Below are 13,158 nucleotides of genomic sequence, written 5' to 3' on the forward strand. Positions count from 1 at the left end.
CAAGTGAAGACAATTTCAAATTATTGTCAGAACAGTGATGGGCAAGGATTATCTACGGAAGGAGCTTGATTGCATTGGGAATGGCCTGCAGCTGTCACTTTGTGTCTCTCAGCTAGGAACTTACTAGGTTCTTTTCCAAATTAATATTCTACTTTTGTGTGAAAGAGGCAAGCTGGAGGTTGATAAAAACGTTTTTGAAAAAAAAAATAGAACGTTTGGAAAATGCTGGAACATGAAAGCAGCGTGGAGTGGCTTGGGCTTGATGTCCTGAGTGTCGAATGTTTACGGTGTGATGGTGGAAAGTGAGGCACCCCGGTCACTTGTGAGTCCGCCACAAAGACTGAATGATATTTAGTGTATGTTTGGAGGGCTGTATTTTACTGGCTAGCTGACAGTGATCACATGGAAAAGCCTTGAACTGCCGAGCTGCAGGGCTGCCTCTGAGCTCCTTTCATGAAAGAGGTGGGATTGGAAGTGAGGGCTCCAGGTTCTGGCACTGGAGGGATGGCGTCCTGCCTGTGGGACTCGAGGAAGTAAACCGCTGTGGCCTAGGCTGGGAAAGCAAGGGGGTTAGACTCTTATTCTTTATATTTTATCTTTATGACTTTGTAACTTTGTGACTTCCTCCAGGGAGATTCCTGGGGTATTTCTAATATGTAGAAGTTCACAAAACAAAACAAAATGCATAGAGATGATGTGTTTCAGTTTCTATTGCTCTATAAAAATCTTTCCCCACCCCAGTAGCTTAGAATTTGGTGTTTCTGTTTCTATTGCTCCATAAAATGCATAGAGATGAGGTGTTTCAGTTTCTATTGCTCTGTAAACCCAGTAGCTTAACGAATGCAACTCAGTAGCTTAACGAATGCGACAACCATTTTATTAAAGCACCTGTGGGGCAGGGATTTAGGCAGGGCTCAGCCCAGTGATTCTTCGGGCCACAGGATGTCCGTGTAGTCACTTGATTGGCAGACGAGCTGAGGGTTCACTATAGTTCTCTCGTGTGCTGGGCTCCTTGACAGGCATGGCTGCAGCCAGGCTCAGCTGGTTCTGTCGACTGCAGTCCTACACATGGACAGCACAAGAGGATCAGTCTAATGTGGTGACTCAAGGCCTCCAGGAGAGTGTTGGGAGACACCTGAGCACAAGAGCTGAGGCTTCTTTGTGACCTGGCCTTAGAGTCCCAGATCATCACTTAAAAAAAAAAAATTTATTTATTTGAGGGGCTTCTGGGTGGCTCAGTCAATTAAACAGCTGCCTTCAGCTCAGGTCATGATCTCAGGTTCCTGGGATGGAGCCCTACGTTGTGCTCCCTGGTCATCGGGGAGTCTGCTTCTCCCTCTACCCATCCCCACGTGCTCTCTCTCTCTCTCTCTCTCTCTCAAATAAATAAGTAAAATCTTAAAAAAAAGATTGTTTATTTATTTGAGAGGGGAGGCGGGGTGCTGAGGGAGAGAGAAACTTAAGCAGACTCCATGCTGAGCAGGGAGCCTGACGCAGGGCTCGATCTCATGACCCTGAGATCATGACCTGAGCTGAAACCAAGAGTTGGGCGCTCAACTGACTGGACCACTCAGAATCCCCACTTCCAGTGTGTTCTGTAGATGAAGCAAGTCCCTGTGGCTCAGATTCAAAAATAAATGAATTATACTTCACCTGTCAATGACAAGAAAAGCAAAGAATCTGTGGCCATCAAAAATTTTTTTCACTTTTTTTTAATCAAAATACACATAACCTAAGAGTTACCTATTATAAACCACTGCAAAGTATACAGTTTGATGGTCTTCAGTACATTCACACTGTCCTACAGACATCACATCTATCTCCAGAGCTCTCTTTATTTGCAAAACTGAAACTCTGTACCCATTAAACACTAACTCCCCATTCTCCCTCCTCCTAGCCCCTGGCGACCACTGTTCCCCTTTCTGTCTCAATGAATTTGATTATTCGAGGTGTTTCATGTAAGTGGAACCACACAGTATTTATCCTATTGTGACTGATTTATTTCACTTAGCATGAAGTCTTCAAAATTCATCCACAATGGAGGCCCTGGGTGGCTCAGCTGGTTAAGCATCTGACTCTCAGTTTCAGCTCAGGTCATGATCTCAGGGTCATGGGATTGAACTCTGAGTTGGTCTCCATGCTCAGCATGGAGTCTGCTTGAGATTCCCTCTCTCTCTGCCCCTCTCCCTCCTTGAGTGCACTCTCTCTTTCTAAAATAAATAAACAAATCTTAAAAAAAATTCATCCATGCTGTAGTGTACATCAGAGTTTCCTTCCTTTTTTTGAGTCATATTCCATTATATGTATAAACCACCTTTTGTTTATCCTTCCATCTGTCAACGGACACTTGGGTTGCTTCCACACTTTGGCTACTGTGAATAATGGTGTACTAAGCCTAGGTGTACACACTTTGGCCATGTAAAATCTGGTAAAACAGAGGACGTCAATGAGTAGAATATAGTTGGAATAAGAAAAATTTTAGTACAAGCACAGTGCAAATGGCTGCTCACTCTCAGTGTCCATGAGACGGTTGGGATTGGTAAGCATGGGGAGCTGGGAGTGTAGGATTTGGGTCTGATCTGAAGCAGCAGCACCATTAATGCCAGCAGCTACGGCCACATGGGAATGTGCATGCAGAGTTGCTCCCACTGTCTGTTCCAAGAGAAATGGCATTATGGATGTTTATGTCAACTTTCCGATTTTTAAATGTTGTCAAATGAAAAATTTTAAAAGATTCTGCAAGTCAGATAAAAATTCCCCATGATCTATATAATCTGAGATTTCTTCCTAAAACACACCAATTAGTAAATGTATGTAGACGACCGATCTCAGGGCTTTATTTGCTTAAATAGTACAAACCCCAGGGATCAGCAAACTTTTACTTAAGTGGGTAGATGGCAAATAGTTTAGGCTTTGCGAGGCTGTTGAGTCTGGCATGATTACAAAGCTACTCAGTTGCCCTACGTTGTAGTGTGAAAGTCGCCACAGACAGTATGCAGATGAAAGGATGTAAATGAATTTGTGTTCCAATAAAACTTTATTTACACAGTCTTGTGGCCTATCCCCAACCCCTTGGTGTAGGTGAATCAGAGGGCAGGGGCATCTGAAGGGAGTTTCAGACAATCATGAAAAATAATTCTAAAGGGTTGGTGCACGAGAGGGGACTGGTTAAATAAAATATAGTGTGTCTGTAAAAAGAAAATACGAGTGGCTACTAAAAGAAGGATGAGAGGGATCAATTTGTATGGTGGCGGATAGCATTTTTCAAATATAGTGGCACTTTGATACTCCTCCCGTAAGACAGGATCTGGACCCTCTGCCTTTGGAATTGCATGTCCTTTGGCGATTCTCGTGCCCGGTAGAGTAGGGTGGAGTGATGCTCGGTGACTTCCAAGGTTAGGGCATAAAAACAGGTAGAGCTTCCACCTAGATGTCTCGCGAAGTCTCTGGCTTCCACGTCATCGGTCTGACCAATGTGTGAGGTCCATGCTATGAGTCAGTCTGAATTTGACCTTGTGGAAGGAGCAGATGGAAGGGCCCTGGGGCAACATGAGATAGAGATACTGGCCAGCTCCGGGGCCAGTCACCTCCTGACTGGCTCCCCCTGGCCAAGCCTTTCTAGAATTCCTGCCCACAGAAACCACAAGAGAAAGTGCCATGATTGCTGTTGCTAAACCACGAAGTTTTAGAGTGGTTTGTTACGCAGCAGCATTGGGTACTTGGAATAGGCACAGATACAGAAAGAGGAACACACTGTATCGTTAGGTGAAATTAAAGCAAATCAATACAACATATATTTAGGGAAGGACAGACCAAAAACTGTTCATTTAACTGCTGCCTTTGGGGAACAGAACTGTAGATCCAGGGCAGGAGGGATACCATTGAGTTTCTTTTTATTTTGGGCATAATTTGAAGTTTTTACCATATGAGTATGTTACTTGATACTTTTTAAAACACTGGTTTACATTTTAAATAAAGTGGAGATTGAGAATTAAAATTTTCTGAGTTCAGGAGATCCCTGGGTGGTGCAGCGGTTTGGCGCCTGCCTTTGGCCCAGGGCGCGATCCTGGAGACCCGGGATCGAATCCCATGTCGGGCTCCCGGTGCATGGAGTCTGCTTCTCCCTCTGCCTATGTCTCTGCCTCTGTGTGTGTGTGTGTGTGACTATCATAAATAAATAAAAATTTAAAAAAATAAAATAAAATAAAATTTTCTGAGTTCATAGGATCTTCTTTCCTTTTTTTTTTTTTTGCAATGATATCTTAGACCCTTCACAAATTCACATATGTAAGAACATGAAGACATTGGAGATAAAGGAATATGTCAAAACATAGATAATTTAGGAAGAAAATCTATTTCCAGGGAAAAGTAAGTGAAAGTAAAACACTGTGTCTCCATTTATGCTTTATTTTAGGGTTCCATTTTGGAAAGATGAGGAGATACAAATTTTAGTTAAAAAAACCCAACGGGTTATTGTATTCTTAAGACCATTATCATTACCACTTTCCCCAGTCTACTCCCATTGTCTTTACTGAAATTTGCTATATGTGTGTGTATGTGTATATAAATATATATATATATTTTTAAAGATTTATTTATTTTCGAGTGAGAGAGTGTGAGCGCATGTGCAAGTGGGGGGAGGGGCAGAGGGAGAGAGAATGTTAAGCAAGCTCCACACTCAGCAGAGCCTGATGCAGAGCTCAATCCTACAAATTTGAGATTATGACCTGAGCTGAAATCATGACTCAGATGCTTAATCAGCTGAGCCACCCAAGCGCCCTGAAACGTAGTATATATTTTTAACGAGATCATTTAACAGAAGTGTTTGGTTAAACCACATCTAGAATCTCTTTTTAATCCAGGTCACTTCTAGAGAGACGAATATTGTCTGAAGGAGGAAAGATTTTCATGGAGACTATTTACAATCAAGTATTTCTAAATTCCAAAATAGTTTCCTAAAACTCAGTTTTATTCCTTACTTTCAGTTTTGCCTTAGAGTCTTGGGTCTCAGACATGGACATACTTTTTCAAGCCCTCTTAACTTAGAGACGAAGAAATATAAAGAGGACCACCTCCTCGTGTTACTTCAAAACAGTGGTTCTTGGACTTGAGCATCAGGATTTCTGGCCCCATTCCCTGTGTTTCTAATTCTGCAAGTTTGGAATGGATTTTGAAATTCTGCATTTTTAATAAGTTTCCAGGTGATGCTAATGTTGCTAGTCCTGGGCCCTGACTTGAGAACCACTGCTTTGACGTAATTCCTTCTCAGACCAAATCGGAGAACTTCTTTTCCTCTTGCAGGTGAAAAATCTTTCAAATATGTTTGGATTTGTTTTCTTCTTCATCATCACTTCACTGAACCTATATGCTTATCTCCTCCCAACTTTCCAAGAAAGATACACATTCTCTTGACATTTTTCCTGAACCTGTTGCCATTGTTTCTATCCTTTTGAGTCACCAAGACCAGAAGTTCAGCCACAAAGGTGAATGATCCTGGCACTCGCCTCTTCTGGCCTTGCCCATGTGGACTCTGCTCCACGCAGCTCTCCATCTTGCAACTATTTGTGCATGTTCTCAGATGTGCTTTGTGCTGAAGGAGGCTCAGTCCTACCTCTCTAACATATCCTATAAGGTATCTGTCCAGCTTTTGGTGGTTTGCTGTGAAAGAAAAGATTTGACGCAAACATTTAAATATGTCTCAGTAAAACAATGCATTGTGAAACTCTCTTGAAATGGGGTTTAAGGTTCCCTCTGGATGTCAGGAGCAGTATGCCTTGATATCAGCAGTCATCATCTTATATTTATTTTGAAAACCAGCTTAGGGCTGGAAAGAAATCTAGAGAGCAGATGAAGGTCAAAATAAACATGCACCGGGTAGGACAATGCCAGTAGGGGAAAGTCAAATCCAGCAGAGTAACCTGGTTCCATTCAGCATTTATTGAGAGCCTGCTGCATGCTGGAGAGCATGCGGGTTTGAGTACACAGAGAGAGAAAGACATATCCACAGAGGCAGCCTACCATCATGATGGTGAGTGTGGACTCTGGAGCAGGTGGGATTGAATTTAAGTCCCCCTCTCCATTGATGCTGATGGGCCTATATGTAAACTTGCAAGCTTGACTCCTTCTCATGTATGAAATGGAGTAAAAAACACCTACATTGTATGTGTGCCCAAGTCTCTAATGAGATAATGCCTTGTCTTGGTCTCTTTGGGCCACCATAACAAAATACTGTAGACTGGTATTAAACAATAGAAATTAATTTCCTCGTTCTGGTAGCTGGGCTGTACAAGATCAGTATCTGGCAGGATTCATTTTCTGGTGCTGACTTTTGTCTAGCTTTTGGTGGTTTGCTGTAAAAGGCAAGATTTGACTCAAATATTTAAATATGCTTGTGGATGACCACATTCTCATCCACATGGCCTTTCCTCCGTGTACGCATAGAGAGCAAAAGCAAGCTCTCTTGTGTCTCCTCTTATGGGGCACTGACCCCATCACGACGGCCCTTGTACCTCATCTAACCCTACTCACCTCCAAGGGCCCCATGCCCAAGTACCATCACATTGGGGGTTAGGGCTTTACTGCATGAGTTTGTTGCAGGAGGAGGGGGGCACGAACATTCAGTCCCAGCCTGTAAAGTAGTTCAGCCAGTTCTTGGAGTTAAAGAACCACTGTGCTGACTTTCCTTCTTAATGCTTCCTTCCTTCCTTAAGCTTCTGCTGCCAGCTGTCATGGGATAGAGCACTAGAAAGCTAGAAATACATACACTGGAAAGTTTTAACCAGCTTTTAAATCTTTTTTTTTAAGATTTTATTTTATTTTTTTTAAAGATTTTATTTATCGAGAGAGAGAGACAGAGAGAGGCAGAGACAGAGACACAGGCAGAGGGAGAAGCAGGCTCCCTGTGGGGAGTCCGATGCAGGACTTGATCTCAGGACCCTGGGATCATGCTCTGAGCCAAAGGCAGACACTCAACCACTGAGCCACCCAGGTGTTCCCCAGCTTTTAAATCTACTCCATGTAGTGATTGCTCTTATCAGAGGCTTTGGAGATAAATTTAATGAAAATAGACTTTCCTTTTTCTGGGTTCCAATGCCCCACATACTGTCTTGAGCTCAGTATTGATTCCTACTTTACAGTAATGTGACCGTAGTGATGGTGGGAAAACCTCAGAATCCAGTCTCTCTAAGGGGATATTGAATGTAATTTGAAAATATGAGAGTTTCTTTAGGTATGCTCTGATGTTTTCATCAATTCAGGATCCTGTAAATATGATCTAAAAGTTTGTCACAGGAAAGAATTACATACTTCACTTCTAAAATCCCAGTACTTCATTAAACTACTTAAGTGGTATGTGTTATCTGCCAAATGGGAAATCTTCACTGCGTTCATTTGTTAAAGTTAGGTTGAAAAATGTGCTTCTGTCTCACCAACTGGTTGCCCAACCACAGTTGTTTTATGCGTAGAGAAAGTGGTAAGTGGAAAGTCAGGACAAGATGAAGAAAGAAGAAAGGACTCCCATGCTAAGGGCTCCCAAATTGAAGATTATTTCTCTGGGGGAAACAGACTCACACCTACCGCAGAATGGTTGATTCGCATTTGCACAGGTTGCGGAAAGTAGCACGTGTTTTCATTCCAACAGAAAACCAAACCCTTGATGACAGAATTTTCGGTGAAGTCCACCATCATTTCTCGTTACGCCTTCACCACGGTCTCCTGTAGGCTGCTGAATAGAGCTTCTGAGGACCAGGAAATTGAGTTCCAGATGCAGATTCCAGCCACAGCTTTCATCACCAACTTCACTATGTAAGTGACAATCTGGTCAGAGACCCTGGAATGAAGATGTCTGTGTGGGGTAGCCAGGGCGAGCCTGAGAGGATGTGAGCTCCACAGCCTTCGGGCATGAGGATTTATCTCAGCAGGTGGCATGTGGCTCACAAGGGTGACTCTCTGCCTTCCTCCTTCTCTAACTTCCTTCTTCCCTTTCTCTCTCCCTTCCATTCTTTCTTCCTCCTTCTCTCCTTTCTGTTCCTGTCTTCTTCCCGCCTTCCATTCCCCTTATTGTATTCTTTCTTTCTCTCCTACCAACAAACAAGTGCCCACTCTGGGTCAGGAACTCTTTGAAGCGACCAGGATACTTCTATGAAAAAGACGGTGTTGCTCTGCTGCAGAAATTGCAGTAGGTAAGCAAATCAATAGATGAGATCATTTCAGACCATAGCAAGCGCTTTGTGATGGCAGGTAGGATGGAGAGGGGCTTGTCTAGGCAAGGAGGAATCGGGGAGGTGGCTCAGAAGAGGCAGTGCTTAGGATGAGATCTGAACCATGAGATAGTGTGATCCCTGTGATATATAAAGTCAACCATATTTCTTCTTTTCTTCTGAATTAGGAGGCAAAGACATAGAAAGTAGGGTGGATTTTTTTGGGTTTCATTTTGGGTGTGGGCAAAATTCAAGTTGGTGAATCTTCAAGGAAATTTGTTTGAGCAGATCTTATTTCCTCCTGGAGCAATGAGAGACACCATGGGTCAACCCTGACTATTTGAACCTGTTGAAAATTGCCCTAGAATGAAATGAATGATTCAAGAGTAGTGCCTTGGTCTGGAATGCATTCTTTCTGCATATCCAAGAGTCACATAAAAATATTTTCTAGGGTTGTCATGGTTATGAGATCCATGTCTGAATTTGTCTTGGAACTGCAAGCCAGTAACATGGCTGTCTCTTGTGTTTCAGGCTCCTTGGAGACCAGGTGTTTCAGGGAGAAATTACAGAGAGAGAAAAGAAAAACGGTGATAAGTTAAAAGAGAAAAGAAATAAAACCTCAGAAGATAATGGGTAAGTGCCACCTAATTAAGGAATTAAAAATCCACTTCAACTTGGAAGGCAACCATTTAGAAACATCTAGAACATTTTGACACAGTGATTTTACATGTGTTGAATCCAGTAATGAAAAAAATTGAACTTAAAAAAAATCCATTTCAGCAACATGTCACATATTCTGCTCCTGTGCCCACCCATCTTGCTCTCTTCCCTTCCTTTAAGTATTTATCTGCTTTTTTATTTTTAGCAGGCAGTAAATAATTAAATATATATAGGTAACAATATAGCAGGAAAGGGTTCATAATAAAAAGTAACATCTTACCACTCCCACTACCCAGGTCTCACTTCCTAGAAGCATCCACTTCTGATACTTCTGTAGTTGTGTGTGGGTTTTTTTGTTTTGTTTTGTTTTTGTATGACCTCTCTAACTCTAAAGTTTATGGTAGTCTTGTTTTTTTTTTTTAATTTCTTGATAGAAATCAGACATTATCTGTTGATTCTCTGCTGTGAAGGAAAGGGTTTAGCATATATGCAACACTGCCACCCTCCCTCTGAGTTCCACATTTTTCCATTCTTATCTCTTCTTCCATCATTGTAAACCATGTTACACTATCTTAGCCTAGCCCTACTATCTTAAATGATAATCCCCTCTCCTTCATTGACACCCTACCTTTCCTTTCCCATTTCCACTGCTCGTCCGTTTTTACCTGATTATTTACTTCTGCACTGTCAGAGTTGCCAACATTTAAATTTTGATCTGTAATGATATGTTTCTTTATTTTGTCCATAACGTGAATCTAAACATTGAAAACCAATAACTAGTATTTGATTTTTAATGATTACATAAATGGCATTAACTGCAGAGCCACTTGGTATCCTAAGATTCTACTTCCCTCTCTGCCAGCCCACTTGAAGAAAAGTGATGTGTTCCCCTTGAAGAAAAATGATCTTGGTATCCAGATAAGGTGGTGTGAACATGGGAACCTGTTTTTGTTCATTAATAAAAGGATGTAGTTTTGAGAAAGCTTGTTCTCTAACATCATAGACGTCAGAAATTTTGCTGTTGGAAATCCTATTAGCGAGAATGGAACATCTTACTCTTGCCTGGAAGATGTGAGTCATGGGTTTACTTTGATACAAAAAGCAACCAAGGTCCACAGCTTCAGATAAGGCATCGTTGGACACAAAAGTCCACATTTATCTTAGCTTTGTAATTCCTAAGGACAGAAAACCTCAAGTTTGCTTCTCAGTCTAGGGTGATACTAACACTTTACACATAGCCCTGCTTTTTCTCGAGCCTCCAAACATTGCTTCATTTAACCTTATCTACACTCCACTTTTCCTCTAATCCTATGATATTACCTTGTGTCTGCCTTTGGTGAAATTCTCCATGATGCGTTTGGTATGTAGTCTCCCTTACTGCAGCAACTTACTAAAACCTAACTTTGTTGGTGGATCTCAAGTGGTCTTTATCAGATGAGTTTTATGAAGAATATCTTTCATCATAGTTCATAAACTGTTCATAATCATGCCACAGTTTAGTTGGATTACAACATAAGCATTTCTGTGCTTCTTGGAGTTTTAAATTGTCTTTCTTTTTTCTTATGACATAAAATTTAATTTTGTCACTATTAACACCATTTTGAAATGGTGTCTAAATGAATAGTTATGACTGAGTTTCTGCAAACAATGACATCCATGTCATTGCCAACAGCAGTTGGAAGGGATCACTGATTGGGAGGCACAGCCTGATTTCAGGGCTGTCAATCACGGAAGAATGGTGTGTCCAGGTCCATGGAATACTGCCATTGCTTTGCAGCCTTGTCAGTAGTGTTTACCCTGGGATTTCTCTTCATTTTCTTCTGGGTTGCTTTTATTACTCCTTGTATTCCGTGTTTTTCACTTTTACTTTGCTGGAAGTAACTTCCCCAAGATGGATGTGTGAGAGGAAAACTTTCGAAGACCTTGAGTAATATTTTGACTGTATATGGAATTTAAGATTGAGAATAATTTGTCATCCCCATTGTAAAGACATTTCCCTCAGTGTCTTATAACATCTGGCATTGCTGATGATGCATCTAATGTGGTCTAATACCACTCCTTTTCTGTGTTTCCTCTGATGTCCTGAGAGTTGATGATAATTTGTTTCGGTGTCAGTCTTTTTTCGGTCATTTTTTCCATTCTCAGTGAAGCTTTTCCATCTTAATACTTGCGGGTTTTTTGTTTTATTTTATTTTATTTTATTTTTTTTAAGCTCTGAGAAAGAGGAGTGTAGGAAGCCTGTCATCTTAGTCACTCATTCATATATGGACTTGGAGCTCTCCTTCCTGTATTTGGTGCCCTTCCCACTCACATCAAATGCTGAGCCAGACCCTGCCATCTCTCTGACGTTCTGTAGATGGTTTGCACCTTGATCCTTTGCTGCAGCCCTTTCCAACATAGTCTGACCTACTGAATTCTGCATCTTCCAGAAATGTCTTTAAGTGCCGTACCCACTGATGCTTGCCCCTACCACTCATCCCTTTGCTTTAATCCTTTACTATTCTTTTTATGGGCAGTCTGCCATCTTGAATCAGAGAACCTTCACTCCAAGCACTGAAAACATTTGGAATGGTTTCTATTTTGATATGCTGTGCAATCCTTTATTCTTTACTTGTACCCCTAGCCACATTTGCGAAACTTTACCAAGTGTAAAAACCTAATGGATTAGCTATTTTAAAGTGACAGCAGATGTCAGGCTCCTTTGGTCATTCCCGTAAGGAGAAGAATGCAATTCATCCTTGAGCCCAAAGCTCTCATTTCCAGGAGTTCACCTATTTCAATATGCCCTTTCCCTTTTGCCCCCTCAGGCCTGACTCAGGGAGAGGCAGGGAAGTTCAGCAGCCTTTGGATTTTGTCCTCTTCAGTATTCCTTGAACCTTTATAACAACCTTCTTCTAGTGCATGGCTTTGCTTCTCTTCCCAAGACTAGCCCGTAGTTTTTCTCCTAAGGACCCTCTTGAGAAAGTGGCCAGTGCTCTGAGGGGATTAAGGAAACCTGGCTTTCTCCGAACTGACCCTGTGCCCCCTTTTCTCGCCCTTACAGGGAGAAGGGGACAGAAATGTTCAGAGCCTCTGTGGTCATTCCCAGCAAGGACAAAGCTGCCTTCTTTCTCAGTTATGAAGAGCTCTTACAGAGGCGGCTGGGGAAGTATGAGCATGTCATCAGCGTGCGGCCCCAGCAGCTGGTGGGGAGGCTGATGGTGGAAGTGAACATTCTGGAGAGATCAGGCCTTGAGTCTCTGGAGGTGCTGCCCTTACAGCACAGCAGGCAGAAGGGCAGCGGGAGAGGGGAAGGTGAGTGCAATTGCTGTATCTTCTCTGCTAACTCAGAGCTGGGTGTTGGCTTTAGGGAGATCTATAAAACAGATGGCACCCCTTCAACAAAGGCTCTGAGAGTTTGTGAGAATCCGAAAAATAGCAACAAAACAAAGGCAGTGCCCCGTATAGTTGCTGTTATTGTTTTTAAAGCTGATCCTATCTGGAGATTCAAAGATATTTAAATCATTTGACACAGTAATGTCACTTCTAGGCATCTAATCCAGGTGCGGCATCTAAAATATCAGGAGTGTTACATGTGCATCCCTGTCTGATAACATTTGAAGTAGCAAAAACATTCTCTCATCCTAAATATTCAGCCATACAAATGTGATTAGTAAAATATGGTTATGAAAACAGTGCAACATGTGATGGGGGAAAGAGACACACTTGTATATGTTCTGCAATGTTAAACATGTTAAGCTTGTTAAATGTGAAGTTGACAAAAGACTAGATGGTTATATAAAATAATCCTTTTATACTAGGGGGTGAGGGACTGCAGCGTTATTTTTCTAAAAATCCATTTTTGAAACATTAAACATTTAACACTAACATAAACATTTCAATGATGTGTGAGGCTCTTTCCAAAATTAAATAGTCAAAACTGTGTACCCTACATTTGATTGAGGGCAGGGACATTTTGGTGCATTACCAGGACTGCCGAGTGTAGGTTTCTTTTGTATTAATTTCAGCTGATAGTTTATATTAAATGTTCGCTGGTGTTGGGCCTCACTTTAAGTAGACCAGTCAAACTTCATGTCAAATCAGATAATGAGACAGACGTGTCAGAAAGTTACACCAGGATTGGAATCTCTAGATTTCAATTATCTGTGACATTGAGGTCTGGGAATGGCTGAGCAGTAGGTGAAGATGCAGAATCTGAACTCATTTTTTAAAGATTTTATTTATTTGAGAGAGAGAGTTCATGAAGTGGGAAGAAGGGCAGAGGGAGAAGGAGAAACAGGTTTCCTGCTGAGCAGGGAGC

The 13,158-nt window shown here is 41.7% G+C and overlaps 1 protein-coding gene across 1 annotated transcript in view; it reads left to right on the plus strand.

The window, feature by feature from the left end:
• Positions 1-13,158, plus strand: part of ITIH5 (inter-alpha-trypsin inhibitor heavy chain 5) — a 75,089-nt gene that overhangs the window by 15,014 nt on the left and 46,917 nt on the right. The window contains exons 3-5 of the mRNA XM_072825885.1: positions 7,640-7,803; positions 8,730-8,831; positions 11,902-12,152. Coding sequence (XP_072681986.1) covers positions 7,640-7,803; positions 8,730-8,831; positions 11,902-12,152 — 517 coding nt within the window. The remainder of the gene's footprint in view (positions 1-7,639; positions 7,804-8,729; positions 8,832-11,901; positions 12,153-13,158) is intronic.

Source organism: Canis lupus, chromosome 5, assembly GCF_048164855.1.
Source record: "Canis lupus baileyi chromosome 5, mCanLup2.hap1, whole genome shotgun sequence".
NCBI lineage: Eukaryota > Metazoa > Chordata > Mammalia > Carnivora > Canidae > Canis > Canis lupus.